This window comes from Athene cunicularia (assembly GCF_003259725.1).
Source record: "Athene cunicularia isolate RWA chromosome 1 unlocalized genomic scaffold, athCun1 chr1_part2, whole genome shotgun sequence".
Classification (NCBI taxonomy): domain Eukaryota; kingdom Metazoa; phylum Chordata; class Aves; order Strigiformes; family Strigidae; genus Athene; species Athene cunicularia.
The window spans coordinates 17,972,739-18,000,661 of NW_020799092.1; the positions used below are offsets into that span (position 1 = coordinate 17,972,739).

The 27,923-nt window shown below is 40.2% G+C and overlaps 1 protein-coding gene across 1 annotated transcript in view; it reads left to right on the top strand.

The window, feature by feature from the left end:
* TBXAS1 (thromboxane A synthase 1) overlaps positions 1–27,923 on the top strand; it is a 231,656-nt gene that overhangs the window by 105,305 nt on the left and 98,428 nt on the right. Inside the window, exon 5 of the mRNA XM_026840998.1 lies at positions 23,876–23,992. Coding sequence (XP_026696799.1) covers positions 23,876–23,992 — 117 coding nt within the window. The remainder of the gene's footprint in view (positions 1–23,875; positions 23,993–27,923) is intronic.

Below are 27,923 nucleotides of genomic sequence, written 5' to 3' on the forward strand. Positions count from 1 at the left end.
GGCATACAGTTCTTATTTCAACCCAAAGCCTTTTTTCAGGTTGTCAGTCTTTAAGGGTGAGAAGGATGGGAAGGGGAGTGAGACTGATGAGTTTGAACAAGCCTTGGGAAAATCCACTGTGTTTCCCCTCCAACCCCTGCCAGTCCATTTCCAAAATCGAGGTTTGTACTTCATCCATCAGAGGTGAAATGTGAGTTATCTAACCCAGAATTCCACAGAGAGATTATTCACTGCACTCTGTACCAATTGTAGCAATCATATGTTAACAAAGCGTCGCTAAATTGCAGGATGTACAGGACTAATTCTAAAAGCAAAGTGTAGGAAAAGTTTATATTTCATGTTTATTTTGCTGCTCTTTCAATTAATCTTAAAATATGTATACGTTAGAGTAAGACACAATGGGAAATTGAACTTGTGAAGGGTTGCAAACAGTGGATGTACTTGATAGACAGAAGAGGGTAAAATAATGATTCAGTGAACTCCGAGCTTTTATTAAAGCTGTCTATAATGTGATGTCATGTCTTTGAGTGCTCATAAAAAGAATGACCTTAATCTGGGATTGTGCACTTGCTGGTTGCTTGCTGGGAAGTCATCAGAAGACCTTTATGGAATTGGGGTGGTTTTAATTTACTGAGAGGACTCATTCAGAAGCATCTTGTGTCCTGTCTCCACATCCAAAGACACCTTGGCCACTTCGTACACTTCTCACACGTTGAACCTATCTGCTCACTCATTATATGGACAAAGTAGATTTTGCATGGGATCAGAAGCCAAACTCCTGTTCAATTTATGCAATTATGTTTCCCTTTGATATTATACATTTCACATCTTTACGATGAATACCTTTCGAATATTGCTGCAAAAAGCCTTTTAGGTTCCCTTGCCATCTTCTGTTGTTTCCGAGTTACTAATCAGTAATTATTGCAACAGAAGTGTATGGAGACTGCAGATCAAATCTTCATTAAGGTTCACTTCCTTTTAGAACAAGCAACCAAGTCTAGCATGCAGGGTGTTATTCCCCTGTAGGCATGGCATATATTTATTGTTAACTGTATAATCACAGGCAATAATGACACTGTACTTTCCCACTTAATTTTGATTTAATTAAGGTGAGCATTGTAGCCATTTAAAAACAAAAATATCTACTGTACCGTACCTTCATACTTGAGCCATATGAAGCCTTTTCCCTATGTTTTTAATTATAGTTGGAGAAGAAAAGATGAAAATTAGCTTATAGACCTTCTGCCAAAAAATATGGAGTTGATTTTAATTTAGGTTAACCATGGAAACCTGAGCCAGCATTCTAGGCAAGGCTGTGCTACAGTAAATGATACCTTTTTCTCACAGCTATGGTAAGTTGTCTCTTGATTAAAAGTTTTCTTTTAAGAGCACTAAAAATGTTTTTAGCTGCATTACTGTGTTGTGAGTGAGATAAGTTTATGATGTTTGCTGCATTCTGCTGGGCAGGATAATGATACATAATCTGTTTTCAGATTGTTTTTAATTTCTGAATTGAAAATTTGTTTTTGAATTAGTACTTGAGAATCATTAAAGTGTACTTTTAAAAATGTAGGAACAGAATGTTAAGATGGAGCAATGTGAAGAGAGATATTACCTGGTATGTAATGTAAATGACTCAGAAGTTATAGGCCAAACTGTTTTCTAAAAATGTGGATCAGTGAGCCTGAAGGCAAATTTAAGTACTGGCTAGTCAAAGTTTGCCAGGCTGTTGGAGTCCATGCTCTGCCAGGATTCATGTGGCTATCACAAATGGAAACTCAGGTTGATCCAGACCAAATCCTTAAATCTGCATGCCAACCAGCTGGAAGAAGGTGCCATTTTTAAACATTAAAATCTACACCAATTCCAACAGCTGTAAGAAAACATTACTGTTTTCTCATCGGTAGCTTTGCTGTTACAGTAGAAAAAGTAACAATGGGTTAACAACAAATAATAAGAACAAAATAGTAAAAGTAAGAACAAAATAGTAGCAAGGAAATTGCTATAACATGGCAGTACAAATTCCTTATATCCCTCTTCAAGGAAAAGTGAGTTGCCTGAGCTTCTTTTCGCTTGTCTATCCTTCCCCTTCCTCCTCTCCTTGTTCATCTGTGTGGGACATGATTATTCTTTTCACATGTAGAATTTGCCTGTTGCACGAAGCTGTTGGCTTCATCTTTATTCTGTTAATTCTCTAAAGCTTCAGGCCTACCTGTGGCATTAAACAAATAAAATACAGCCACCAAATAGGAAGGAGCCTGTTTTCTGCATCTTCTTCAGCTGTGGTCCGGGACAGCTGCCGTTATCCCACGCTTTGGTTGTTCTTTTGGGTCCCCTACTAGAGGACACAGTACTGGCAAGAAAAGTGTGTATACTGCTCTATCAAAATGTCTATCCAAATTTGGTACAAGATACCCTCCAGAGGTCCCTTCCAACCTCAGCCATCCTGCAGTTCTGTGAATTCTGGGTCAGGCCCTCAGGCAGCATAAATCAGCACACTTCCATTAACTTCAGATGGCCCTACACTGACTGACAGCGATGATGCATCTCCAGAGCGGGGCTGGGATGCACAACTGGCTTCCAACAGCTCAGAGTGGTGCCTCAGGAACCGACTCTGTGTGTGTGTATGTGTTCTTGGCCTTTTGCAAAAAAAAGGGTTGCTTGCGTGTCTTGTGCAAGTTCTCACTTGATGCGTCCTGCCTCAGTTTTGAGAGCACAGGCCTTGCCCGTACGCAGCAGCCGCACTGAGATGCTGTCATTGAGTAAACAGTGGTAATTCACTTGTGTATCCAAACCCATAGTCTGATCCAGCTGATGGGCTGGGCTGTTTCTTCAGCCCCTCTCTCACAAATATGGGTTTTATTTTGAAAAATCAACCCACCAACATATTCATTTGGAGTCATATAAAAATAGTTAAGAAATGAAGAGTTATGTACTGTTGCCAAAAGATGCATTTACGTGCTATCTTGACCCTGTACCCTCAGTTGTTTGGTTTATAAAGGTTTATTTTCTTCAAATCAAATGTCCTAGGATTATTTCCGGTTGTGTCAATGCTATCATCATGATTATCATCATACTTTCCTGTGAGTTTCTTAGTTTATTTCAAAATTGTTGTTGCAAAATGCAGTGAACTCAGTTTGTAAACAGATGACGAGAGCGTTTTGTTAGAGGCTCACCTCTGCATGGGCATGTGCTTTGAAGCACTAGTGACACACAGTATGACAGCCAGTAAGTCAATTTTTTGTAAATTGTTCAAATAAATGAGAAAAAATGGTGAAATATATATGCCGTGAGATCTTAATTTTTCCACCTTTTAAAACGATTGTTCAGTGGGATGGTTTGTTACACAAATGATGTTCTAATAATTTGATTATGATATTTAGTTTTAAAAACAAGCTGGGTTTTGTGGCAGCAGAGGGAAGGAACATACTTTAAATTTGTTCACTGCCTCAGTCTTTTTAGATATGTTTTTTCACGTTCCCATTCCTTCATCTTGTTTCATCTTGGTTTTTGTTGGGTTCACATAAGACATGGAAGGTGACCAGCATAATTCTTCTGGAGCCAACATGTCCCAGGATTAGTTGTTACACCTGCATTTGTGCATATTTGTTGTATTTATGGATGCATACAGATGCGCACACATACTGATTCAGGTCTCTGTGATCTGAGGAGATGCTGAATCTCTAGTCCTCACTAGAGCCTTGCAGACATCAGTTGTGCCATATCTTGTTACAGAAACTTCACAAAGTGTGCTTTTTGTACGTGCCGTGGTGACATTTCTGTTCCTGGTGCATCAAAGCCATCACACCTGATGGCAGGCCGTGCCTTGAACATCCAGTTCTCTGTGAGACAGAGCTGCAATGTTCTCTCCTTCCTTCCATTTTCCCCCCCTCCCTTTGTAGGACAAATTCAAGCAAGTGTCGATCCTGCCACATGTACAATAAGGCTCAGTCTCATTGAGCTGAGAATATTCAGTGCTTCCAAAAATCATTCTGTGCCTTATGAGGATAAGTGAAAAGGTGTCCAAGCAGTGAATTTATTAAGGTTTATTTTTTTGCCTAGCAGTTTTCTACAGCTGCTAGATCATGGTTTGTTTGAAATCTTGGCTGGTACAGCATCATTATAGAAAGGGAATTATGCTAGCAGGGAATGCGTTTGGCTGTATAGCACTTAACTGTTTAATATTAATTTGTTTGACTGCATATTTGTGGGTGCTGTTGTACAGCCATGTGAGCCCAGATGCCCGAGAGATTTTCCAGTGCCAGTCTCTGCCAGGGAGCTGAGCAAGGACTCTTATGCTTGTTTTGACCTGATGGTTCTCACTATGCTGTGCCGGAACATAGCTCCTAGCTAACATGAGCTCCTAGACTCAACAACTATAATGATGTATCTACTTCTTTCCCCAGTGTGCCTCCATGCCTGTCTTCTAGACATACCCAGGATATCTTTCTAGCTTGGTCAATGTGTATGTAACTATTTTGCCTTTTTCTTTACCTGGTAAAAGAGCTTTTAATTCAGGATTTCTTTTTTCTTTCCTCTTTTTGCTTTCCGAGCTTGCTAGTTATTTTTTTCTGAGCAATTAAATCCAGTTTTGTTTAAATGTTTTAAAGTAGTAGTGCATATGCTTGCAGTAGACACTTTAAAATAATAAATATTCAGAGGGTCATTTCTTTGAGACTGTCTATGTCTTTTTATGCATGCACAACAAATTGCCCCTTATTCCCCATATGCTGCAGCTAATAGCACAAAACTAATGTTGTCAAATGATTGCTGTTGTTGACTGTAAAATTAATCAGACTTTGGTTTCAGTTCGCCTTAAAGAAAGACTTGATATATTAGAAGACTGTGTTCTGGGAACCACCTGATCCTCTGAATCCCAGTGAGATGAAGTCTGGTTTTGTGATTAGGGCTCTAGGTTGGGATTTAGGAGCTCTGAACTCAGCTTTTGGCTTTGCTACAGAATTCCTGTGTTCACAAGGACAAATCATTTAGGAAGTGATTTGTCACCTTAACAAATGTAAAAGAGTATGTTGGGAATTTCCAGCTGAACATTATCATTAGTGAATGTTAGTGCTTCAGAACTGATGGCAAAGGGTTAGGATTTGGTTTATCTGTTAATTCAAATAGTTGTGGTGGGACTGTTTTTTATTTGTTCTTAAAACAAGCTTCAGAAATGTGGAAGGAAAAGTTTCATTTTAAGTAACTTCTATTTTTAAGTATTTAAAAAAGCTAAAGTTAATATAAATAGATTTACTTGAATGTATTTTGAAGATTATCTTCTCTTAAGTTTGTAATTTTTACTTGTAATTCTAATTCTGCACAGGAAACCAAGTGAAATCTGTACTGCAAGGTGGGAAAGATCTTTTGTTCCTACCTTGAACACCTGGCGTGTGCCTCTGTTGAATACTATTCATAAAAAGGTATTAGCGTTTACTTCTGTGCACATTCTTATGTCTCATTTAATTCAGTGGGTCATGAGTGCGTATTTACCTAAGTATGTTTATTAATAGTTTGTCCACAATGGGGATGTTCCCTTAAATAGGAGACTTTATTTCTGTGCCTCACATGGTCTCTTCTCACACATTTAAGTATTTGTTAAAGACAAATTTCTGAAAGTTTGGGAAGATATCAATGGTATCAGTTTGGAGTGCCACAGGACAGCTTACAAGCAAGCAATCTAAAAACACTGACTGAGGTTAAGTCCAGTGTTTAAGGATAGTCCAGTTGACTGACTTAGAAAGACCACCTGTTAAAGAGAGGAATGTCTAACGGACATTTTATTTTCTTTGAGTGGTTATTTAGATGATTTGTTGTTTGAGTAAGGTTTGTTGTGTTTTCATGGTTGGAGGGATCTGTCCTGCAAGAGGTCAGCATATAGCCAGCAGTGGTGGTCAGACTGTAGTTGGGCTTGGAGAAAGTCACACTTCTTGTGAGGCTGCTGTTGTAACTGGCTAATGTACTGTTGTCCAGGTAGGTCATGTGAATTTGCTTAACATTTATGAATCTCTAATTGAGTAAGCAAACAGTATTATTTGTCACATTTCTGGGTAAGATAGCAAATAAAACCAGCTGATCCCTCCTATATGAAGGGCTAGCAGTGATGGTGGAAACAGATGGGTTACACACAGATGGAATACAATAAAAACTTTCCACTTTCTCTCTTTTCCAGGCATGGGTTGTCTCTTTTCAGATGCTATGGGCCATAAACCTTGGCAATAGAAAAGCAATGCAGTTGACTGTAAGGAGACTAGAAGTCTTAAAAACAAGTTTCCTCTTCCCTCACCCCCCATCAATGAATCCATAGGTTGAGACCACGGCTGATGTTTTGATACACAGCCATCTTATCTTTTGCAGGATTTATTTTTCAGCATGGGTCTAAGTATTTGAATCTATCCCTGAGTCTTTCTCTGGTTTATTAATGGGCTGCAGTGCTGCCATCACCATGGTATCCCGCTACCTCTTCCCCTGTGAAGACTGCAAAACTGCACGTTGATGAAATTTACATTTTTAATTCTCCACTCTCCACGCCTGTACATATAAAAATGGTTTGCAAAACCATGGGGGAACACAAGGACAATCTGGTATCGAGAAATGGCTGGGGTTGCTGTGTTGTTTTGTTCGTTTTTAATGCTCTTTCTTTATGCTATTATACTGCAGCCATCATTGGTTCAATACCTGCTCCTAGGTAGACACCAGAACACCAGATGGATTACGTACTTTACAGCACTAATGATAGTGGCTGATAATGTGTGCAAATCTCCCTTTCACTGATTGTTCAAGGCAGTTAAGAAATACTGAATACAGCTGTACATAATTACGCTTCTTTTGAAACTAAACCAGCCTGTGAAATTTCTGTTCCTGGAAAATGGTCAAAATTAGTCAATAACAAAAACAAAACAAACAAACAACAAAAACCCAAACCCTTTGCATGTACTTAGTTAATGGTATATTGTGACATTCTGTTTCTTAGATGCAAGACTTCACTGCCAACTCCACTGAGACTTAAAGGGGGAAAAAATAAAAAAGCTGTATAATGAAACTACAAAAAGGTAGTTTTGCTGCAGGTGTAGGAAGATGCTGATTTGACAATACTCTGTGCGTATGCATTTATGTCAGAAGAAGTTTGTGTAGGACTAAGTTAGTGTGTTGCAGGTATGTGAAGGGACATTCCCTCTTTCTACCACTGCCTGTTTCTTTCACATGTTTTTGAGTTGCTGTAAGATCAACTTTTGAAATTATCTTTCTTTGGCTTGTTTATCCTCACTTTTTTTTTTTTCCTTTCTTCCATCATTCTGCAAAATTTCCTTTTGTAAATAACCAAAGAAAACAAGATCAGACTTTTATTAGGTTTTGCCTTCCCTTCCCCCAGTTCTTCTCCTGTTCAAACTTGCCAATCACTTTTAAAGCCTACATTGGGTTTTTCTACAGCACAGGAGATATCATTAAGGCATTAAACCCACTAATGAGGGAAATGTGCACTGCTTGAAGGCTCCTGCAATATTAACTACATCCAATTATGTTAGGTAAACGTATGAGTATAGTCAAAACAGGATGAAAGCATATCTTTCTATTCAGGCCAAAAGCAGTCTTCTGAGCCAATCTTTCATCAAACTTACACTGGCTATTTATTTACTGGTTTTGCAGCACTTTTTTTTAATACTGCAATGCTGAAGACAAACACCGCTTAAAGACAGGAAAGGACAGTCTATTCCCAGGGCTCTGTTCCTTATTTAAAGAAGATGTTTTATTGCTGGATAAAATATGTGAAATCTTAAGGCTGATAAATATTTTTTCCTGTTTAAATACAGTAGTGCTTCCTTATCTAATCCTGTCCTTAGGTGACTGTTATGAGTAGGTGTGACACATGTGGAGCGGAGATACAGTTCGTGCTGGTCTTCACTGGTCCTGACCTTTGATTTCTTTTGATTTGTGGTTTTTTAAAGGGAAATTCAACTTATCCTACTGCTTCAGGCGCATGCTGTGGGGATATTTTTTCTGAAGCTTATTCAGTCTAATAGCATGGATTTTCAACAGTCCTACATTTCTGACTTCTGAAACTGTTTTTCAGTAGCAGATTGGTTGTTTTGTTTACCATTTTCTCTCTTTTCCCTATTCTTGACATATAGTAGAGTGTCATGTCCTTTGATTCCTGCTTTTCACAGTCTTTTTTTTTTTTGTTAGGAGAAGAGTAATCAGTTTGTCATGTGTTCCAGAATTGATACAGGTTCAGATCACAACATTCAAGTTGGCCTTTTTACATACTTGAGCACACAAGAGTTCAGGCCTGGTACTTTGCTTTGTTTTCATGACTTTAGCCACGTTTGAAAATAACTCACCGACTCATGAACATAAAATCCTTTTGTGATGATAGAAGAACCTGTTCAGGTCTATGCAAGTGATGTTTCACAGCGCAGAGAAGTGATTTACATGTACCTACCCAGAAGCCTAGAAGTTCAGCACTGAGCATTGGAGCAGATGTGACATGGCAGTATATGATAGTTTGAATGGTTGTCACATATGATGCCTAAGATCTGTGTAGCCTAGCTGAGTGTCCTATTTCAGAGATGGCCAGCAGCAGAAGTCAAAAGACTAGCCTTATAGCAAGACAGACAGTGACGGTAATCTTCGTTCTGGCTCATCTGTCCAGCCTCCAGCAACCTGTGCTCTGATGAGTACCAGTGCCAGAGGTTACATCTGAGCATCATTTCTCCCAATGGCTCCATTGGCTACAAATCAGTTTCCTTTCTATTAACTATTATGCAAGCAGGTGACTTTTTTTCCATGGATGAGCTTTTTGTTTCAAAAGTGATAGGAGTTGTAGTTGGAGACTTGTGTGTGTGCTTCACTTTTCATTCTTCTTTAGTCAAAGTTAATGTGATACACATGGGCATTATCATACTAATCCTTGCAAGCCTCTTCTCTTCATTTTAAGTCTTCTAGAAGTAGTATCATCTCAAAAATAGTGGGAATAGTTCTTTCATTAGTCATTCATTCAGATACCTTAATCCATTTACCTGCCTTTATGTTTATATTTGAACTTAAACATATGAAAGTTTTTTTTCATTTCTTTTTTAAATTTTTAAAATTTTATGCTAATATTCATATCTAGTACAGTGCTAACAACCTTTTGTTAAGATGTCTTAGCTGGACTTACCATTCCCATAGCAAGGTCTGTGAAATGGATCATGTGAGCATTCCTCATCTGACTCAGCTCAGAAACTAATCCATCTTAGTTTATGTATCAGTGTGGACTTTTTCAAAACTATGGAGGCTGACTTGGCACTGAAGCAGATGCTGAGTGCTCACAAGGGCTCTCCACCAGCTCCATTTCAATGATGGTAATCTCCAATAGATGGGGGGTGGTGAACAGCTGATGGGGTAGTAGCATCTTAAATTGGTGCAGCTGTTTTTGTAGTGGTTCTCTGACCAGAGCCTGGAAAGTTCTCTCCTGATCTTTACAAAATTACCTAGCAATTAACTCCAGTAGATTTGTTCTAAGCAAAATTTTTTGCCATTCTGTTTTTTTTGCTTGTGGTCATACAGTATGTAATGTTTATTCTGCAAGAGTAAAACCTCCATGGGAAAGGATGTTTAGAGATGATGCGCTCCTTACAACTGACAGTGTGTTACAGCTATAAATCTTAAGGATCATGAGTGAAAAATGAGTCAGCAGGTCTTATTTAATCTCTAGTGAGAATTATTATTTGTTTGTATAGCAATCACATACCTTGGCACCATTTGTTGTAAATAGTTGATAGCAAATAGTTGGCTGGTCTGAGCCTTAGGAAGGGAGCATGCTGCAGTGTGTTATGCAGGTGCTGGGGAAGCGCTGTGCCGTGCATGCAGTGTTACTAACCATGACCAAGGAAAGTTGCTGAGCACTTGTCAGTGATGCTGACTTTTCATCAGCCTTAAATTCACCACACTTAAAAGAAAAGGAGGGGGTGTAAAATTCAAGTCTCCACACTGCATGGCTTGCTCCCAGCTCTCCAACATAATGAGCACTCTCTACTTTGGGCACACCTAGCCACTACTCATTTTCATGTTGATTCACCTTCCTGAAGGCTCGGTGGTGGCAAGACGAGGCTCCGTTTATCCCCACAGACACACACGCAGCAGCAGATATTTACAGGGATCAGGAAACAGCTATCCTGCAGCAAAAGAAAAGGATTGTTGATCATTGTTAATTATTTACTCCTGCCAGTCTCCTCTTGCTGGCATTAAGCAATAGAAACTAAAATAACTACATCCTTTACTGAATTAATGTCCCATTCTTCTTCTTTTCCTTTCATGCTTGCTCTTGCAGAAAAGGGTTTGGGGAAATAAGTAGTAAAACCAAGACCTATCTTGCACAATTCTCCTCCGCTAGATTAATTGTAAGTTGAAGATACACAAGATATTCTTTTTTTTTTTCCCTTTTCAAGGCAATTGCAAAGGACAGTTTCCCCATTTCCTCTTCCATTTTCAGTATGCGCATTTAGATGAAGCTAAAACTGCACTCTTGCACTTTTTATGCAGCTTTCCTAAAATAATTCTGAATAATTTAACAATGACTCAGAAACATTCCAGTTTAACCAGTCATTGACCTTCAGTCATGTTTTAATGTCATCAGGCTGTACTGGTAATTCATCAGTTCCGAAGAAGCTGTATTGTAGCAGAGGCAATAGTGATATCTATAATTAAAGTTGACCAATGTCTTCCATTACAGTGTTTACCTTTCAGTAGGTTATCAAACTTTAACTGCTTCAATTAATATTTTCCATTTAGAATTTTTCAGTCAAAATGGTCTTGGTATTTTGGAGAAGCCACCTAGGGAAAAGATAGGGTTATTTACCCATTGTGGGGAAAAATAAATGCAGAGTGTTTTCCTTTAACTTTGGATTTGTTCACTCTAGTGTAAGGGCTGGATATAAAAAACGCTTTAAAAATCTGACCAAACTGTTTAAGTTTATAAGCCCCTGAAGAATCTCAGTAAACACAGACTCAACAAAAATTATTAAAGAATAAGAAAACTCACTTGCTAGTATCACTCTCTGGTGACTGGGCTTTACAGATCACTAACTTCTTTTACAAGTTGTCATGTGAGCTTTATGTCTAAAGGTTGAGAATCCTGAGCTTCTGACTGATTGATTTCACATGAAAGATTTTTTTTATTATTTGTAATATTAAAAACTTTCAGGACATTATTTTCTTTATAAGTATTACATTTGCAAAATCAAATAGAGATTCTGTGGGGAAAAAAATAGTACAGGATAATATAACTGAAGAATTGGACCCATTTTTGCATACGCTTTAGGATACAAAGACTGCGTGCAGTCTTAGATTTTCAAACCTTTTAATGCTTTATTTTACTCTTAATTTTCTTCTAATATATTTGTAACTGACTGCAGTAGGAATAGATGGCATGCTATACTGCCAGCATCAAGAATTTAAAAAAGGAAAAAAAACAACCTTACGTGGCCCTTAATGTTTTTTGAGATTTGATTAGGAAACGTGTGGAAGATAGAAGTTTCATGTTGTGGCTGATTTTGAAGAGTGAAAAGCTGAATTTAAAAAAAAAAAAAAAAAGTTGATTAGAATATTTTGTTTCAGTTACTGCTTCCAGTGTAAAGTCAAAGTTGTTTCAATTTGCAAAGTAAAGTTATTTTGTTCCAAAAACATATATAACAAGATATTTTGTTGCAACTTTTCTTTATTTTTTTCTTCCAGAAAGCCTGGAAAAACAAATTGATTTTGCAGTATTTCCAGTTTCTCTCACCACGTGCGTCTTTATTTGTTTCTCTAACAAGCTCTAGTTTTATTTAGTTTAATGTTTGATTTGAGGGTTTAGAGGGAATGCCCCCTCCCTAACTGGTGTTTCACCATGTCAGATTAGATGTTCTCTGGGTGCCCCGGCTGCTGGATGGCGCAGCCTTGGTTTTTCCATCCTCAGTGGACAAGTGGGGGAATTCTCATTTCCTCACGTTTTTCAGCTGTTCCCTTGGTGCTTGTGGTAGCTTTTATATTATATTGGCAGTGCATAGTCAGTTTTGGCTGTAAGAATTCAGTCTAGTCCCGGGTTTAAGATTTATTCTAAGTAAAAATGTCAGTGGAGTTTTAGACATGTTGCAGAGGGTTATTTCTTCAGTATCAAGATCTCTTTTATTTTTCAGGCTGTTGAATGCTGGGGGGATTCAGCACGGACCTCAGATGTGGGAGAAGCAGCTGTGCAGATGCAAAATGAGTTCTTGTGTTGTGGGAGTGCATGCTGCACTGGCCAGCACTGATGGTTGGAAACTACCACCCCTTCCTTTCCCCCCTCTCCCACCCACCAGTGAAGCTGGGCTCACAAGTGCAGATAGTGATAACATGCAGTAACACTGGGTACACGCGATCAAGCGTGCTCTGTCTGCTGAGCATGGGTGTGCCCTAGCAATTTCCCTGGCTCGTGGTCCTCTAGAGAGTGAGGCCTCTTTTCTCCTTCACATGGGCAGTCCCAGCAGGCAGGACTATGGCAACCTCGGCTTGAGTTCCCCATTGCCTTTCTGTGTGTGCCTGGCTGCTGTGGGGTTAATGCTCAGTGGAGGATTGCGGGGCTTTCATTCTCATGGCTGGCACACGCTCCTTCCCTGGGCAGTCAAAAGAGAATGTAAATCCCAAGTACTGCTCTTTCCTACTGTGCATTTGCTGAGTTTCGAGCTTGTCTATGCCTGAAATGCTAGCCCTGGCTTTTGGGGCAACATAAAGTATCAGGATTTGACCTGTCCCTCTAGTTTCCTGTCACAGTGACAGGGCAGTAAAACTGAAGCAGTGGGGTGGTGAAACAGGCGCTCCGAACGCCGCGTCGCCTGAAGGAGGCCTGTTTTGAAAGGGTTTGGTGAGCTCTGGGGTGTGGGCTCCTATCTGTGGGGTTTTTCGTTGTTTTTAAATTTTATATTATCCTAGAACTCCTAAAATGACAGGATATGGTGATGTGCTTTTACGCTTCATAATCTGCACTGCTTGCTATTACAAGCCTAATATGAGAATGCAAAAGTAGCTGATACTGTTAATTTATTTTGAATGAGGTACTTGCTGATACTCAGAGGAGCCTTTTAGCTGCTCTCCTTGAAGAAATCAAGTAAGAGTGATGCGAGGAATGGTCTGGGTACATGTTGTTTGCGAAGTGAGGCTGTTTTACTGAAATTGTGAGCTCCAGGGAACTCATGATAAGTCCTATAATAGTATCTGTACACAATAGGACTTTATTATTGTTGAAATTATCTTATGACAAACACTTAATTCTCAATGTGCTCAAATTAATTTGTGAGATTCAAATGAACAAACACTATTTCATACAAGCATGTTTTGACATGCTTTGATAAATTAGGATATTTTTTTTTTGCTTGATTGAAACCAGACAAATAACCACAAATATAAAATCCTGGAAGATAAAATCCTGAAAGTGTGCTATGCAACTACTCACAAAGTTTTATAGTCTAGCTCTTCTTGAGGGACAAATAAATGAGGAACGAAAGCAGCTACTACTATCAGGAAAATGCATTAGTGTTTTGACAGATAGATGTGTTGATCTTAATACAGAAAGTTTGGTTTTTTCCCTGATGTGTAAATATACACTTAATGTAATTAGAAACAATTGTGAAGTAGCAGTCAGGGAATTCAAATTCTTCAGTTAAGCGGATATTGCAAATGTGATTTGTTGACAGCTTGTCATGCAGCCATTATAGCTGACCTGGAGTTTTCCTTCTGAATGACTTTTTAAAGGAAAACTAACATAAAAAGAGACATATTTGGCCAGGGAGTGCTCTGTCTCTGCCTAGCAGCAGATGCTTAGAGAAAGAGCAGAAGAACAGGGCAAGTGCAGAGTGGTATTTCCTATGGAATAGCCCCCTAATAATCTGACTGTCCATGGCTGACTTCCTGAGCTGGATGTTCCATCCATGTTTTTAATTTTTAATAGCCCTTTTCTTCTAGTGGTTTGATTTAAATAGCATCTTGAACCCATTTGTATTTTTGAAAACCATGAGAAGTCTTCACAAGCAAACTTTTATTTGCTTTATTTGACGTTTTCAAATTTTCATTTTGGCATTGGAAGGGAAAAAAGGTGAAATACTTTTTCTGAAGCATGAAATACATGAAAAAGTGTCTTTTTTATGTACTCACCTCTGAAGACAAATTTTGCAAACAAGTAATATCTTTAAATTAAGCCATTGGTAAGCCTCCCCTTCACCTGGCTAGCTTGCCTCTGCTAGTAATCAGAGAGTTCTCAGATTTAACCTCCATTTGAGGAGCTTCATTTGAAAATACAGATTAAAAACTCTTGCTCAGCCATACCTAGTGCTTGGAAGTGCCTTGGGTCCCTTGGAGCTGATTTCAACACCAAGGTTTCTCAGGCATCATGTAAGCATGGTCAGAAGCACTTTGGTGCCAAAGTGCTTAGCAAGTTTTGAGACCTACCTTATGTCCAACCTAGAAGACCTATGAATATGGTGTTCCAAGAGGAGATGGACCTCACAGGTACCTTTGAAACTGAGTGGTGGTTCAAGCTCTGGAGAAAACGTAGCAGCAGAAAACATGTTCCTTTGAGTCAGAAGAGAAGGTGGTGGAACTGTGCCTCTTCAGTACAGTCCCCCATGACAAGGGGAGCTGCCCAGAATGCAAGAGAAAGGCTTTCATGCATTTTTCTGCCTGAAATCGTTCCAAGGTGCTCAATCTTATCTCTGTGGGAAGTGCCCTACCTAGCAACCAATAGGTGATTGTTGGGGAAGATGCACTTGCAGCCTTATGTGTTGAAGCTGCTCCACATTCCATGCAGTCCTTGGCATTCATGGTAGAGAAGTTAGTGAATCTCTGCAGCCTAATAGGGCAGTCATCTGGATCAGAGAAGCCAGCGTTTCAGGTACTACTACAAAATATTGCTGAGACAGAGGCCAAGGTTTCAGATACTACTGCAAAATATTACTCATGTATCTATAATGATAGTTTTATATAAACAGACCTTGGAGAGGAACTGGGATTGAAGTCCTTTTCACAAGGGGAATGAATGCTTTAAATCCAATCTCAATTCACTCCTAAGTATTCCCTGGAAAGGACAGGAAGGTTTAGGACTATCCCTCCCTATACCTTCCCCTAGCCTGTACTCCTTATGTGATAGTTCTTTCATTTTTTATTGTTCTTATTTCCTTACTTTTCTTTCCATCCTTATCCACAGGAAGGAATTACAACTTTTTTTCCCATGTATTTTTTCAGTTCCCTCAGTGACAGTATGAAAGGGAGTGACCACCATGAATTCCTTCACTTTTCAGTTGAAAGAAAAGGAGTAATCCCTGGTCACAGCTGTAGTGGCCTCTCTTCTGGAGTGCGCTCAGTTATGATGTCCACGAGAAGGGAGATGGTGAGGCCCTAGGGAGGTGTGAGACTCCTGCATTGCTCTCACGGCAGCTTGGACAACCCTGTGCTTACCTTTGGTGAATCCTCTTTCGAGGTATCTAACTGCATACCCAAGGCATTTGGGTCAGGATTGTGACAGGGGTCCACAGCCTAGAGAAAAAGCAGTGGGAGGCTGTGTAGTACTTACAGTCTCTCTTGGTATTCTCTAGAATCGCCAGGAGTGCTGCAGAGATGTCTCTGAGCAGATTATGGAATATGATGTTCCTGTGTAACAGAAAGTTCTAGACCAAGTTCTTATGGATATTGCCTGTCATTCCTATGTAAAGCATGGAAATAGGAAAAGTAGGAAAAGTTATTTTGGGATGTTTTTTCTTCAAATTCTTGTTACAATCTGTAAAAGGAACTTTCTGGTTCTCAACCTTTCCCTAGGAAAAGGGTGCATAAACAGAGAGAGACTTTTAATAGTCTTATGACTCTATCCAACATTAAAAAGTCCAGTTAATGTCAGTTGGAAAGTAGATTTAAACATTGTATTTAAAAACTGATTCTCAGCACAGGAGAAACTGCATACAGAGCACAGGTTCTCTAGTAGAACCTGAGTTTGTTTATAACACCAAAACTCCTAATTAATTAACAGTAAATACTTTCTTCTTTCATTTGATTGTTTTGACCCCAAATATGCAAACTGACTGCCATATGCAAACTGATGAAGGCGTGGACTTAATTTTGAGCTTGCTTACACCAACAGATGGAATGATGTGTGACTTGCATCAGTCTGGGTCAAACTGCAGGAGGCCATATGTGTTTATTTTAGCATTTATGAATGGTTATATTTACCTCATTGCAATGACTCGCTTTGGTTTCTATTGACAAAACCATGACTTAAGAGAATGTTTGCGAAGACAGGCACAGATGTTTCCAGGCTGCTTGCCACAGAGAGGAAAAAAAGCCAGTATTTACTTGTAAGCTGGTGTTGGCAGTGCCATTTTTCCAATGAGTAATGATGAACAGTAGCCATTAGTCAGTTCCTGAAGATCCTGACTTGACAACAAAAGAATCGGCTTAGAGATGCCTTTTTGTATAGTTTGATCTATACAAGTAGGGTGGAAGACAATTGCTGTAATCACTGAAACCAATTCTACCTTGTAACACCCTTTTGAAGTATCTTAATGACCAAGGCGAATGTAAAAGCGTAGTGAAATAGATAATGCATTAATATTTTCTCCACTTCTTCACAAGTGTGTTGGTTTCAAATTAAACTAAAAACTTTTACTAGACACTTTTATGAAATTGTGAAGCAACATAAGCTTTTTGGAGTTAGTTCGGTGATTTTCTTTTTCCCTCTGCAGCCATAAGAACACTTCCTAAATCATAGATACTAAAATCAAACTTGTTTTAAATTGACGTCTGTGGAGGGGAAAAAAACTATAATAGACTATCAGCAGGGTTAATGATGATCTGGGAGGATGTTTGGGAAAGTGTTTGTGAGGAGATGTCTGTGCACATAGTTTTAATGGGCAAGGAAGGACTGACTTCAGTCACCCAAGAGCAGCAGTGTGGGATGTGTGGCATCTGAGGATTTGCATATGGAGTTTTGGAAAGGCAAATGAAGAGTGAGCCTGCTTTGGGAGAGACAACACCTGTGTGCAGCAATTGCCTCTCATGTTATATGGGTGGGAGGCCTGTTTCAGGTGGAGCAGAGGGGTAGGAGGGATCTCGTGGTCTTCCACACTGGGGCACAGCACTCAGTGGGAAGTGCCAGGCCTTTGTCCTCTGTGAAGGCTGTGATCTTTGGGTGATGAGTTGAGTCTTGCTCCAGTATGTTGATGATTTGTGAAAAGTGATGTACATTTTGAAGAGATGTGGCTGTAATATCTGTGTAAGCGAGAACCAGCAAGATGGAAATGATAATGAACTACAGGGTATATAACATAAACGAACTCTGTTTTGTTTTTAAAAACATGCAACACATTACTCTCCTGGTTCAGCCAGAAGCCACTAGTGTCTTAAATGTCATGAATGCAGGAAGAGCTGAGCATGACTTTTCCTCTTACAAAACACCAAGCAAATTTGAAGGAATATACTGTATCAGTTTACCAACAGGGAATTTTAAAACTAACGGAGACATCTTCTGCCTTCCCACTTTGATGATCCCTTTACTGCAGGCTTGGTTAGAGGTATTCCTGGAAATATCTCAGGGATTTTTTTTCCTGTTACTGTTTTTAATAGAAAGTGTTATATTGATCTGTAAGTATCATGCCACTGGCTGGATGAAATACCATATGAGCAGTTGATGGGCTTACTGGTTCCACCTGCTGGCTGAACTGGTGGTGATGACCTGTCAATCAACTGGGGTTGAACAAGAAATCTTACGAAAATATTTTATGAATAATTCCTGTCTGAGGTATGGGGATAGAGTCTTGTCTTTGTGCTACAAACTTTTTCTCTGTTTTTTCATTTATTTTCATTAAATTCAATCAATTTCAAAATGCAATTTCTTAAGCAGGTTGGCAATCACAAGTGCATTTTAAGCAAGAGGAGGGCAGCAACCCTCTTTGAAAATAAGATGAACAAATTAACCCACTCAGGTGCTAGTGCTGCTGCATGCTTATCACTTCTGAGTCTCACCCAGGGAGAGAAAGCCTAGACCCGTTACCTCCAGAGCTATCACAGATACTTCAGGGAATGCACAAGGGCTAGGAGAAGGACAACCCCTTGCATTGGGAACATATTCCAAAAATTTCCCCAAAGAAAGAAAAGGGTTGGGGTGGATGGAATCCAGAGCTAAACTTAATCCTGGGTACTGCAATGTCCATGGTATAGAAGAAAGGCTAGAGGTGAGAGGAGTGGATGGCTCTCGTTAGCATGAGTTGTAGGGTTGAGACTAGGACTAGAGTTCAGGGGAGCATGGGCACAGGATTCCAGTTAAAGTTGGATCTTGCAAAGCCTGAGGGCAAGAAGAAAGCTGAGGATTTATAAATACAAAAGGTGTTTGCTACGTATGACTAATGCTGGAATTAGCATTGGAGTTACTGTTAGAATTTTGGGTGCTCTAGAGCTTAGTTCCTTCTTTGAATCTCACCAGGCTTTCAGTGGTGAGGGTTGGCTCCAGCAGAAGTAAATATTTTTTCATTGCTTTTATTAGCACTAAGCTATGATTAAGTCTAAGTTTAAGATAACAAAGTTTCTCAGATCCTGTTTTATAAAGTTTCATTTCTTGTTGTGTTGTCAAAGCACATGGAATATATTAGCAGCTGGTTCTGTGGAGGTGAATGGTTTCTATTGTAGGTTTTGGAGCTAGTAGGTTTTTAAAGGTCTTTAGAAGTGCCCTTTAGGTTCCTTAAAAATTCATCTATTCAGGATATTTAAAAGTCCATGGCTGCATTAACTTTCTTCCACTGGTTGCAAACCTTCCTCCCTCATTTTTCTACCAAAGGAACAAGAGAAGATTTCTGAGGGAACATCATGATGCTGCTACCCTTCCTCCTGCTCCAGGCAGTCATTGCTGGCTTCCAGAGGTTCAGTCTAGCCTGTTAGTGACAAGCTCAAAAAAGGAGCAAATGATTTAGAAATGATACAAGGCTACAGTTATACTCCAGAATAAAACAGGAACAGGATTTTAGTACATGAGTAGGTCCTACAGGTGTCCATATTGACATGCTTCTTAGCATGGTTTTGTCCTGTATCGATTAGTTGTCCCCCAGGCATGGTTTGGGCACAGTTCAGGAGGTGAACATGCACCATGATCATAAGCAGTTTGGATGTGGCCATTCTCTTTGGAAAAGTGACTTAACCTCAGGGACAGGAGGTGTTCTGTACCACTTGGCCTCAGACCCAGAGAAGAGTCGCTTGCCTGAATTATTTAGTAATACACAGCAAGCCAAATTGACTCAGGGACAAACAAGCCAATAATTGGGTCTGAAGGGTCAGCCTAAGGAACAGCTTAATGGGGAGGGAATTCTTGCATCAATTGCAAAGATGCTGCTCATCTTCAAACATTATTTTGTTTTCTGTTTTAAAGGATTTGTTTAGAAGCAAATCCCTCTGGTTTTCTTTGTTGTTTCTGATAGCACGTTTGTGATTGTGGGAACTCAGTAGCACTTGCAGGTATGCCACAGCAGATTACCATACTGCCAGTAGCTTCCATGCAGCATTACTGTACTGCGGTCAGAAATGTTTGATTGCACAGGAGAAGGAAGCACAGAGCAGTTGTTGAGTATTTAGATAATGCTAGATGGAATATGAGTCTGATTGCATTTGACTTAAAAGCAACCTCTTTCCCCGCCTAAAAACCAAAATCCCATCCCTGAAAATATTACTGCTGCCTCCAATGATAATTTTTTTAGTGATTTTTTTTTTATAGACTCAAGAATTTTGAGATACAGCTAGTACTTCGTCCATCAGAGAGAGGTGACACTTCATCTTTCACTAAGATACTTCAGGCTTATTCTCATACCAAATCCATTTTCATTCCTGCTAGATGAACCTGTAACATAGGTTATGCAATTAGGAGGAAAGTGTTTGGAGGAACGGTAAGAAAACCTGATAAATGAAATCCACTATACACTGTCAGTCGTGCTGACGCTATTCCAATAAACATAAACATGTTTTTGTGTACCCAGTTTAAAGAGACAGAGTAAAATAATTTATGGCCAAAATTGTCTTTTGTTCCATGCAACGTTTATATGTATATAATATTATACACACCAAAAATATGTTAAGGGAGCATCACTCACATAGAGGGCTAAGAAGGCAATGCTATGGTTAGTGTCATAGTTACAACATTATCATTAACAGGCTTTTTGTTCAGTAACTGGGCCTCTCTCTGTGAATGCACTATATGCAGTCTTGATGCAATTAGGAGCATTTTTAGGGTGAATGTTTGGTTTTAGGAAGGTGTTTTGCTTTCAAGGCAAATGCAGTCAGATTTATGTCACATCTATTATTATCTGAGTTGAGCCTTGTCTTCCAGAAGTTTGTCTTCAAGAATGCACAGCTTGGGCAGCCTTCAATTTAGGATGCAAAATACTTTTCCAAGGGTTGACCTATAATTTTTTTCCTTTTTTTTTTTTTTTTTTTTTTTTTTTTTTTTTTTTTTTTTTTTTTTTTTTTTTTTTGTACACTATTCAAACCTTGCTTGGAAGACAGAATTGGTCATTTCCTTGTGGAAATAGTTATTCTGCTCTTTCACTGTAGTTTCTGAGTGCCTCAGAAATGTTAATGTATCATTTGCAGTTCTGAGGAGGTGATGTGATATCTCCACTTTATAAATCAGGAGTGAAGGCTGGTGGTTGAAGCACAGGTCTGAGAGTGTTTGCTAATCTGGGGGCCCTGTTCCATGACCTGATTTCTTGGACTAATGCATTTCGTGTGATCAAGGCGCATTCCCTGTTGTTGATTTCAGTGGCATTAGTGAGTGCTCAGGAGCCTTGTTCCTGAAAGTGTTCAAGGCCAGGTTGGATGAGGCTTTGAGCAACCTGATCTACTGATAGGTGTCCCTGCCCATGACTGGGGGGTTGGAACTAGATGATCTTTGAAGACCCTTCCAACCCAAACCGATTCTCTGCAGTCTGGGCTTCAGGGAATGAAACTGAAGACCAGAGATATAAGGAATACTTATTTGGTGGCCAGCTGAGTCAAGGTTTAGGGCTTCTCTAGCAGCACCTAAGAACTGTGGAACAGAGGCTAGCATACAGTACTTTCTTCAAGGATAATGCTTCTTCCCAGTTGTCCAGAGCCTGCCTCTTTGAATATCTGTAAGAAATGAGACAGCGCTCCCGTGAGTGATGAACTCTCTAGCTTCACTTCTGATCCTCAGAGCAGATACCTACTGACAAGTTAGAAAACAGATCATTTACGTAGAGGATACTCAGAGAGAACAGTCCAAACCACTTCAGCTTTGACAGCCTGTCTCAAGTTTTCCTTGTTATTGCACGAAATAGGATAGTCTATATATACATTAAAAAAGTGCCCATATTTTATCTTTACAGTAGTCATATGATGAGAGTACCTCAGTCAGTCTCTTCCTTCGGCTTACTCTTCTACTTGAAAACAGCTCATCTTTGCTCAAAACTGGTCTGTAGTGTCAGCTCGGTGACATTAGTTTACTACACTGGGTGGTGTTGCTGAGAATGTAAAACTATTCCATTAGCCTGTTTGCAATATAAAATAGGCTTATGCATTTTACAAGCTTATGCAGTGTAGCAAGATTCTGGCAAGTGTAAAGGAAAAAGGTGTTAAGGAGAGCTGGCAGCTCCTTAAAGAGCAGATATTAAGTGAAAACTCTTCCAATAAGCAGGAAAGTTAAGGAAGTGCAGTAGGAGACCAGTGTAGCTAAGTTGTCAGCTCTTCATGGCCTCTGAAGAAAAGATTTTATACAAATTGGGAAGTAGGTCAGATTTCCAAGAGCAAGGATTAAAAAAAAGCATGTAGGGACAAAAAAATCAGAAGTCTTGAGGCAGAAAATAAGATTAAATTATCCAGGTATGTAACAGGTGGTAAGAACTCATTTTTCATGTATATTAGTAATGAAAGAAAGGCTGAAAGAAAATGTTAGAGGGTGAAAGGGAAAAGACAGATGGTATTGGGAAGGCCAAAGTGTCTTTGGTTTGTCTGGGTCTTTCCCAGGAAAGTAGATACTGCTGCTGCAGAAAATAAGGGGCAGGGTGGCAGGGGCCTGGGTGCTCGAAGATCTCACATGCGCAGATGAGTGTCTCTGTACAGCCTGATATCTACAGAAGTTTACACCTTCCACCCCCACCCACCAATTTTAGGGCGGTTTGTCTGGAGGACATTGTGGTACAATACTTGAAATACTGCTTGAAGATGACTTGTAAGGTGGGAGCAGTCCACTGACATAAGGGAAGCATGAGCTGGGAGGATCCCAGAAGTGGCTTCTTTGCAAGTGCTCTTCTGTACTTTTGTTAATGGATTAGATGATGGCACTGTGTGTGATGACAATTTATACAGAAGGCAATAAGCTGGTAAGGACAAAAGATGCTATGAAAGAAAGGGCTACAATTGAAAGTGGTCTTGATCAGTTGGAGAAGTAATCATAGAAAGTGTGGTCACAGTTAACCAAGGAAATATTATATATATGACTCATAGGAGTAACCAACTTTAATGATAAAGGCTGGGGAATAACTTCTTAGGGAGTAATTTTTCAGAAAAAAGTCTGAGAGTTGCAGGGAGCCACAAACCAGTATGTGAGTTGACGTCATGCTGTGCTATGTAGTATTCTGGGATAAACAGAGAGGAATATAGTCTGCAGCAGATATGGCAAAAACCCTTCCTTTATGGAGTACCATGTCAAGTCACAGGGACTATACCTTGAGAAAGATGCAAATCAACAAGACTATGCAGAGGGACTGCAATCAGACTGAAGAAACAGTCCCAGATAACAAAACTGTTTGGTATGTATTGAGTGAATTGGTGTTATTTGTGGTAGATGGCAGCAATATGATCAGTGGTTATTATAGCCTTCTGGATGTATGGGCTGCTGCAGAGGGAGAATAACCTGTTTCCTATGCCTGTGATAGCACTAAGACTAAAGACCATAAGTTCCAGCAAGAGAGATGCTGCTACCATGGTAAGAATAGTCCAGCACTGGAAGAGTTTGTGTGTGGAGGTAATTGAATCTCCATTGTTGGAGGCCTTCAAGAACAATTAGGAAACATCCTCTGGCAACAATGTAAGTTGTAGTAGATTCTGCTATGGGGCTGGGCATCTCCTGATGCCTCTTCCCGGGGTAATTGTGTTGCTTCCTGACATGCTTCCTCTTTCATCTTTTTTTTATCCTTTTACTCCTTGGGGAGTATCACTATTCTTTGAATAGGGATTTCTAAGTTGGTGAGGATTAAAATTTAGAAAATCTGTAGCAGTAATTTTGGTAAAGAACTTCATGGGACAGTGCTTTAAACTACTATGTTTGACCACCTGCTGAAGCTGTAAGAGTCCCAGGCAACAACTTCTTACTGAGAGTGTTCCTTATAGACAGAATAAGGACTGGGACTTGCTTTCTAATCAACATATTTTCTGAAGACTTTTAAAATGCATATAACAGTCTGACATACCAGCTGTCACCAGAATTTTTGTCCCCCACTGACACCCGCGTGCAGTGCGTTGGCATTCATGTCACACAGAGAGGGAGTGTTGACAGGTCCTCTTGCTAGCCACCTTAGAAAGGGAAGAAAGAAGCCAGGGTTCAGCAAAGGAGAACTGGCAATTGCAGGAGAACACCAGGAACGACAGAACCAAAACAGTCTGAGCAAGGAGTTACTGGCCTGGCCTGGGGCTTTTACAAGCCCAAGAGAAAACGTGTGCAGCAAATGAGAAATTTTCTCCAGCCTCATCCATGTTTAACTTGGTGTTTAGGACTGATTCAAACCTCTCTCATCGTGGGACAGCAGTGCAATGCCATTCATGGCCAATCTTTCCAAGTTCCAGAGTCTCAAGTAGCTCTAGTTGCATTTGTGTTAAAACTGAATCATGTTTTCTTTTGACTTAGAAGCCGAATTTGATTTCCAAGCCAATGCTTGACAGCATCCTTTGTCTTCGTGATGACAGATGGAAGTATGTCCGGAGCCTCCTAATCCCAGTCTTCAGTGAAACCAAACTAAAAGAGGTAAGGTGTAGACAGTGCTGCTTTCATAATTTAGAATACATAATCGTTTTCTTTTGTGCAGGCATCTACTTTATATAGGTCCATATTAAGGATGGGTAAACCCTGCTACTTTGTGCCAGCTTATTTAGACCTGAAGAGCACATGAAGTAGAGTGTTTGTACAGTGTTGTACAGGTTATAGACAGGTGAAAATCAGAACAGCTTATCTGAGGATATGATCCTCTGTCTTTCTCTATATAAGCTAGTCTGTCCATAAAAGTATAGCAAACTCAAAAAGGACCCTTACACCTTCCTTCCCTCCCACCCCTGTTAGGAGTAAGCTAAAGTACAGGAAGGGTTACTGCTCCCAGTTGGAACATAGCTTTTCGTGATTTGCAGAGTCAGCAGCTCTCACGTTAACTCGGGAACTGCCGTCAGTCTATTTTCATTCCTCCATCTCCTTCCACCCTCCTCCTTTTATTCTTTAATCCTTTCATATAATAAAATAAGTCACTGGAACAGAATGTCATTTCCAGATAAATACCTCCAACTGAAAATAAATGTCTCCATGCTGACCTGCTGCTAATTTCCTATAAATTTCTCAGCATTTACTTAGCCATGGGAACCCATTACCCAGTAACAAAGTCCTATTCCAGTGACACGATATCTCTTAATTAAGCGCAGATAAATGATTGACTGGTTAAAGTCTTCTTTCAAGGAACAAAAAAAAAACCCATAACAAAAAAACACCTCTTCCTTTACGTATTTTATTCTGAAAGGGAGTCATGCCGCACTCCAGTGCCCAGTCCTGGGTTGTAAAATTTTCCACTGGGCAGACGCTTGTGTTGTTTTGACATGCCGCTGTCGAAATCCACAGTAACATCTAAATGTGTCTGGCTCTCCCAGCTCTATAGACAGCGGTCGCTTAGCAACGCCGGCTGTCACCTCCTTATTATGGTAAATTCTAATTGGCCGCCAGCCTGGCGGAGATGCTGATTAATCACGACTGACAATGCCATTGGTTATGCGCTCCGACATTTGCTCTGTCACCGGCTCCATCACAAAATTTTAGTGAGGCGAGGGTGTTTAAATATGCAAGCGATTAGTTGCTTATGGCATGGTGGGGAGAGGATAGTTTTGCATTTTCCTAGTGGAAATTAATCTGCTTTACTGCAGGTCATCGGCTCTTTGCTGGCGGACTAACAAAAGATAAAGCCGCGCTCCCCTCAATTTGCGGAGAGCAACCTCTGCCGGTACCAGCCGGGCAGATTTGGCTGAGGAGACCGGTGAGGGTGAGCAGGCGGAGACCCTGGGCATCTTTTGCAGGGTTTGACCGATTAAACTGGGGTGGGAGGAGAAGTCACAGTGCTCACTTTGCACTGCTTGGTGGTGGAGCTGCGATGCAGGAGTAGCGGTAGGAGGTAAAATGGAGGGCTGGCTGGTGCCTGGTAGCCATCTCACATGCTGAGATTGAGATCTTTATTTATAGCCTGATAATCTGCTTTCCCTGTGCTGCCTCTTCCAAACTCTGTGGAAGGGGTGGGATTGTGCATGGGCTCACAGTGTCCTGGAAATGGTCACTTTCTCCTCCTAGTCTACAATAAGTGGGAAAACAAGGATTGGAGAAGATCTCTCTGAAAGGCCCAACTTTGTTATTCTGTCCCATGTCTTCACCAGAAGACCATCCATCCCTACACAGAGAGACGCTTGCAGTAAGTCCATGTGAGACTGAGAACCTCTTTTGAATGGATGCATTCCTCAGCCTTGCATTTCATTTACTACCCAAATACAAGAACAGTCCTGGGATTTGAAGTTAATGCGACTTAAGTCCTTGCCCATGTGCTTCTCTTGCTGTTGCTTAATTTAGAAGCCATACCAACACTTCTCAAAGGAAATCAATGCTCATTAATTATGATCTCACTTTTTAACTCTCCCATATTTAGTACTCTCTCAGAACCTCTACAGCAGCATGGAAATAAAAATACCATGTTCTAGTATTGGCCATACTACAGAATATTCAGGTTATGTAGAAGACATCCTGTTTACAATAAACTCTTCCTCTCTACCTCAGACAAGTCACTGACTTGTTTTGGTATTTATTGTATAAGAACCTGGATATATTGTTTTATACATATTTACAAATACTGTTAGACTTCTCCTAAGACATAGATTCCTTTGCCACATAGATCTGAGCTCTGACAAAACCCCACACCAAAGTCTTCCTCTGTTCACTTTGGATGTCTGCCTTGCCTTCATTCCCGTCTATGCAAACTCCCCAGTGAGGCTGGAGAGACTGCAGACCTCCCAAGTGGCTTTGGAGAGCACTGCGGTCCCTACTGCCACTCCGAACATAGACTTGAATGTCTGGATACTCTGAGAGAACTGGAAGCTATTAGCCTGTGACAGAGCAATAAATGTCAACAACCCCTTGTGCTCCCCATAGCAATCACTTCAGATAAAAAGATGCACAGAGGGCAGGAGAGTTGCGTGTAGGTTCCAAATATCTCCATTTCAGAAACACAAGAATCTACTAGGAGGCTAAAGGACAGCTTCAGCACTAGCGAGAACAAGAAGCTGGTCATCCACTCTTTAGCCTGGCTGCTGGAGGACAAAACCCAAAACAGAGCTGATATATGTTGCTAAGGTTTGACCTGCAAAGCCCCACAGAGGCATCTAGCTGCTGTGGCTGGGGACAGAGGCATACTTTGCCCTTGTCTCTCCACAGCAGCAGTGTAGTGTCACTGAGAAGTTCACTAAGCTTGCGGAATTTACCCTTAGTTTGGCAGAAATCTCCAACAGCCAGTCACCAAATGAGGAAAAGTTGACCCTGGAAATTTTGAAGTTTGCAAAGTGATGAGCAACTAGCAGAGACTAGAGGTTATAGAGCTGTTGGGTAGCCAGTGTAGTGACATTTTTCAAGATTTCATGGCATCTTCTCCAACTTTCTCTCTCCTCAATTTATCTTCAAAAGCTGGGCACCATTTCACTGTTGCTCTTACAGATCTCTATACATTGTGTGTTACCCCTTTTCCATTTCCTTTTTCTAACCAGTATGTAAAGATTAGTAAAGCAGTCTACTCCAGCTGAAGGAAGGTTTGGCTCCAGGTAACATTAAATTCAAATACTATAGTGGTGAGCATAGCATAAATTAATAGACTTCTAAACTTGATCCTGCAGTAAGATTTGGTAGCATCCCACATGAGATGCCACCGGAGTTGGTAACAGCGCTGATAATAAGCTCTTTCCATTGAGACCCCTTAATGGACCTCATAGTGCCGTTGCTATGGGAGCACTGAAAATGAGAAATGAGAGATTGGAGGCAGGAGTTGCAAGGTTTCACTTCCAGCTCTGCCATTGACTGTTTGTGGGTGATCTCACAGAAGTTACCTAAATTCTCTGTGCATAAAACAACTTCCATCTGTTAAATGGGAATAATACCAACCACTGATAGCTAATCCAAGATGTAATTCATGAGGAATTGGTGAAGTAAAATACCTGGTGGCCCTTAAGTAAAAGATGCATTTTTCTGGTGTTCCTGTCATGCTCTCCTCAGCTATTATGTATTGAAACAAGCTGATATGTTAGTGATCTTGCTGTACCGATCTTGATTCCCTATTTAGTATTTCTTATTTTGTTCCTCTTCATTTTGCTGTAGTGCCTGTGATGATCCTGCAGTTCTGGACCCCTTGTCAGACTTGATAAATAGCTTTGCTCTCTTTTACAGCCAACACCAGCAGAAAAACTATTGATTTTTATTTATTCTGATGGTGCTGCAGTAGTCTTGTCATCTCCTATCAGTATGCCGGGAATACTCTCCTCCATTAACCAACCATTAAAACAAAACAGAACACAAAAATTAGAGAAGAGAGCACAGCATAATGTAGCATTGTCCTACATAACCTGTGAAGTGGAGTTTGTGTGGAGGCGTTTTCTTTCAGAGGGAGACACAAAGC